Raw genomic sequence first — 4,118 nt, 5'->3', positions numbered from 1 at the left:
TCACAAAAACTTAAAAATAACATAAATATTCTGTTTATGATGGGAGCTGCCCCCTCCTCAATCCTTCACTCTGTACGCTAAAGTGTTAGTGCTTAAAAAAACAAACACAAAAAACCCTTGTTCCAATATTAAACGGCCCTTGTGTTTCAGGAAACTCAGGAAGCTGAAACTTGGGGTGTTCCAGAGCTATGTTCTGCCTGTTTTGAGTTACTCTATGCAAAGTCTAAAGTTAACTGCCAATGAGGGCACTATAATTGACAATCTTTGCAGGATCAAAAGGATCAACTTTGAGTGAACAGGTCAGCAGCGGCGAGATTCATGGTACAGGCCAACCAGACGTCGCCTCCGTTGTGAGACAATAAAGATGGCGGCACCTCGGCCATATCCTCTGCATGCGAGATCATAGAATTCCAAAATACTGCTCCACTGGCAACAAGAAGGCACCTATCTCCAAGGAAGACCAAAGAATACACTCCATAGGACGCACAAATTAACAGAAGAGCCCTTCAGACGAGTCTCATCCCAGAATGGGAGGATATCTATGCAGCGGCCCACTTGACAGAAGATTGAAGACTACTCACTGACGCCTTGTGCCTCGTTTAAGATACTAACGTTTAAGATAAGGTTGCATTTCAGGATCCGTTCTTACGGAACTGTGACAAAACGTCAAACTTTAGCGTAGAAACCAAGGGACTGAATTGGGGCAGCCCTCTTATATACAAAATTATTTCTGTTCATCTTAAATTCTGATGTTGCTCCTTACTTTCAGTTCGAAATACATTTTTTTATTTAATTTTTGATTGTTTTTCAAATCATGCCGGGAAATCCCTCTCCTATCTATTTAGAAAATCCTCCCCGGAAAATCTCCTCCCCGCGAAAAATACCTCGCGTGGAAAATCCCTCCAATCCCACAGAATTCCCCCCCCCAAAAAAAAGATTCTGTACATTCCCCAATAACAACCCAATAAGTAAATTTCCCATAACTGGCAACCATTTTCCAGGGGGATATGGGGGGGGGGTTATGCCATCTACAAAGGCATAGTTATTGAACCTTTCGACTATACTGTACCAAATGATAATCACAAAATTTCGATCGGAATTATTCGCAGAAAAATAACGCTTTTGCGGGTGCTAGTTGACCTCCAATCTTTTGGTCAGTTAGAAAGGGCACTAGAACTTTTAGTTTTCGTTCGATAGAGCCCTCTCCCGACTTTCTAGGAAACAAGTAAAAAAAAGCATCCATTGTCTCTCTTGTTGTTTTCATAATCATTCTCAATTATCACAGATTATCTTCTCTTGTTTCCATAATTATCTTGTTATTGTGTAGTTCCAAGTCAAATTATCCTTTGCAATTCAGTTTGATTTTTAGCGTTTCTTGTTTATTGCCTTTTTCGTTAGCTGTTCAGAGCTTTTGCCTTCTTGTGTAATTTTGAACATGTCATAAATACCAAAAGTGAATTCCTCCTTCCTGTGTATCCTTTACAGACTTACACATGCTGAACTAACATGTTTCTTCACTCTATTGTAATTTTGCTTTGTCTCTTAACTCCACATTTCACTTTGAAACATTTTCGCTTGCAGTTCAATGTGATTTTTGCTGTTTCTTCTTCTATGCCTTTTTTCTTTAGCTGTTCGGAGTCATTTGTCATCTTTTGTAATTTTGCATGTGTCAAAGATACTAAAACCATACGACCAACCCTGGGGAAAATGATGTAATATTTGCTCTTTGAATACATATAAATGTGACTTCACGCACGTTTTTTTTTCTTGTATGGTTTAAATTCCTGTTTGCTGTTTATCCTTCACAGATACCAAAAAAACTTCATTCCATTCCAGGGTGGTTGAGAAATTCAGGTGTGGATTTATTTTCTCCTTCCTGTTTATCTTTGCAGACGCTATAATAATACTTCTTCGTTCTAGGGTAAAAAATTAGCAATTTCAATTGAATTAAGTAATTCTGGCGCAAATCCAGTTCCTCCTTCTTGTTTATCCGTCATAGACTCACACACGCTACACTAACATGTTCCTTCATTCTATTGTAATTTTGCTTTGTCGTCTAATCGTAGATTCCGTTCTGCAACATTTTCATTTGCGATTCAGTGTGATTTTTGCTGTTTCTGTTTCCATTTCTTATTTTTAGCTGTTCAGAGTAATTTTTCATCTTGTGTAATTTTGTATGCGTCATTATACTAAAAGTGATGCGCTCACTCCTGGGCAAAACTGATGTAATTTTGATCGTCAAATGTGTGTTATTTCAAACTCGTGACCTATCTAGATTGTCTTACAGGTCAGAGAATCCCAGGGTGCCAATAGAAAAAGAATGGGGGTGTTTTTAAGAAAAAAATTGCACAATCATATTGTATGCATATATATACAGTTGCTCCTTTAGTTTATATCATATATATCCACATATATACTGCTCGCCTAAAGAAACATATGCACATACAGGCATATACACACACAGGTACGCGTACACACATACATAGGTAAACTTATGCACACATATACACACTAACTCGCTCACACGATGTGGGCGTCTCGAACACAAGACACGCGCAAACACCCACACAAACTCGAACACGTATACGTGTGCAAGCTTACTATACACTCACACCTGTAGACATAAATGCAAATAAACACACAAACCTGCACACAAGCGCGATTATACAGCCATATGCATATATACACAGGGACAAACACATACAGATACGCACAGGCAAACGCATTTCAGCACAAAAACACAAAAACTCAGAGAAACTAAGACATATATATATATATATATATATATATATATATATATAGAGAGAGAGAGAGAGAGAGAGAGAGAGAGAGAGAGAGAGAGAGAGAGAGAGAGAGAGAGAGAGAGAGAGAGAGAGAGAGAGAGAGAGAGAGAGAGAGAGAGAGAGAGAGAGAGAGAGAGAGAGAGAGAGAGAGAGAGAGAGAGAGAGAGAGAGAGAGAGAGAGAGAGAGAGAGAGAGAGAGAGAGAGAGAGAGAGAGAGAGAGAGAGAGAGAGAGAGAGAGAGAGAGAGAGAGAGAGAGAGAGAGAGAGAGAGAGAGAGAGAGAGAGAGAGAGAGAGAGAGAGAGAGAGAGAGAGAGACAGACAGAGAAAGAGACAGAGACAGAGACAGAGACAGACATACAGACAGAGAGAGAGAAAGGAGAAAAAATGGGAAGAGATGCAGAATTAATATATCTGAATATGCTCACATCTAACGACGGGCTGGGTTCTTTAGCTTCTTCACTAATGTTTGCCCCTTTTTTATTCTGTTTTTTGATCTGGTGACCACGGAATGAAGCTTGAATTTTGGCAGCAGCATTCTTTACATCGGGATCTTCCAGATCAATATCCACCTCTTCATTCTTTGAATCCTTTTCTTCAGCCAACGCCCTCATTTGTTTCCTGATTATATGACCTCGAAAAGTAGCCTACAGGAAATAAGAATTAAAATACTCTATTATTTGATAACCCTATTTGATAACTCTGATATTTGATTTTTGATAACTCTATTATATTACACAAAATTTGACTCCTTATTTTACTGGGTTTTATTGGTCTCTGACATACAGGTAGAACAGTTTTTATTCCATAATTTCAGTTCATTGTAAATTCAAAGATAATTTAATACTCAGTCTAGAATACGGAATGGGAGAGGAAAACAAAATTTCACAAATAAGATAAAGCAAAAAATTAGGCTAAGAAAGTCCTTTGAAGCACAAATTCCAGAAATGGTATTACTGGTTTATGTCTTTAAGACAATGGAGGACAGCTACCGATATAATAAAAAAGATTGAAATACTTAGTTTTTAAAAAAGGCCTCATTCATTCGTTTAATAGAAAATATTTTGGATCCCTATTTCATGCAAAAGAGAAAGAAATATAAAGTGAGAGAGAGAAGGAGAAAGAGAGAAAGATAAAGAGAGAAATATATATATGGAAAGAGATCGAAGGATATTATTTTTCTCTTTTTTTTTGTCAGAATATGCCTACGTCAGAGGAATTAGAGCCGAAAAAAAAACGAATTGCAAGCAAGTTTACTGTCTTTGTTTAGCAAATTTTTATTTCAAGAAAGTTGAATGATTAAATTCGCTTGTTTTAATGCAAACGAGTAATAACTT

General features: G+C 37.5%; 1 protein-coding gene across 1 annotated transcript in view; it reads right to left on the bottom strand.

The window, feature by feature from the left end:
- Window positions 1–3,448, bottom strand: part of LOC148938911 (neurogranin-like) — a 5,454-nt gene extending 2,006 nt beyond the window's left edge. Inside the window, exon 1 of the mRNA XM_089107462.1 lies at window positions 3,210–3,448. Coding sequence (XP_088963588.1) covers window positions 3,210–3,395 — 186 coding nt within the window. The 5' untranslated portion in view covers window positions 3,396–3,448. The remainder of the gene's footprint in view (window positions 1–3,209) is intronic.
- Between the last annotated feature and the right edge of the window lie 670 nt (window positions 3,449–4,118).

This window comes from Artemia sp. Qi Xiang Cuo, unplaced genomic scaffold (assembly GCF_049724085.1).
Source record: "Artemia sp. Qi Xiang Cuo unplaced genomic scaffold, ASM4972408v1 HiC_scaffold_32, whole genome shotgun sequence".
Classification (NCBI taxonomy): Eukaryota; Metazoa; Arthropoda; class Branchiopoda; order Anostraca; family Artemiidae; genus Artemia; species Artemia sp. Qi Xiang Cuo.
This window is presented reverse-complemented; position numbering and strand designations above follow the sequence as displayed.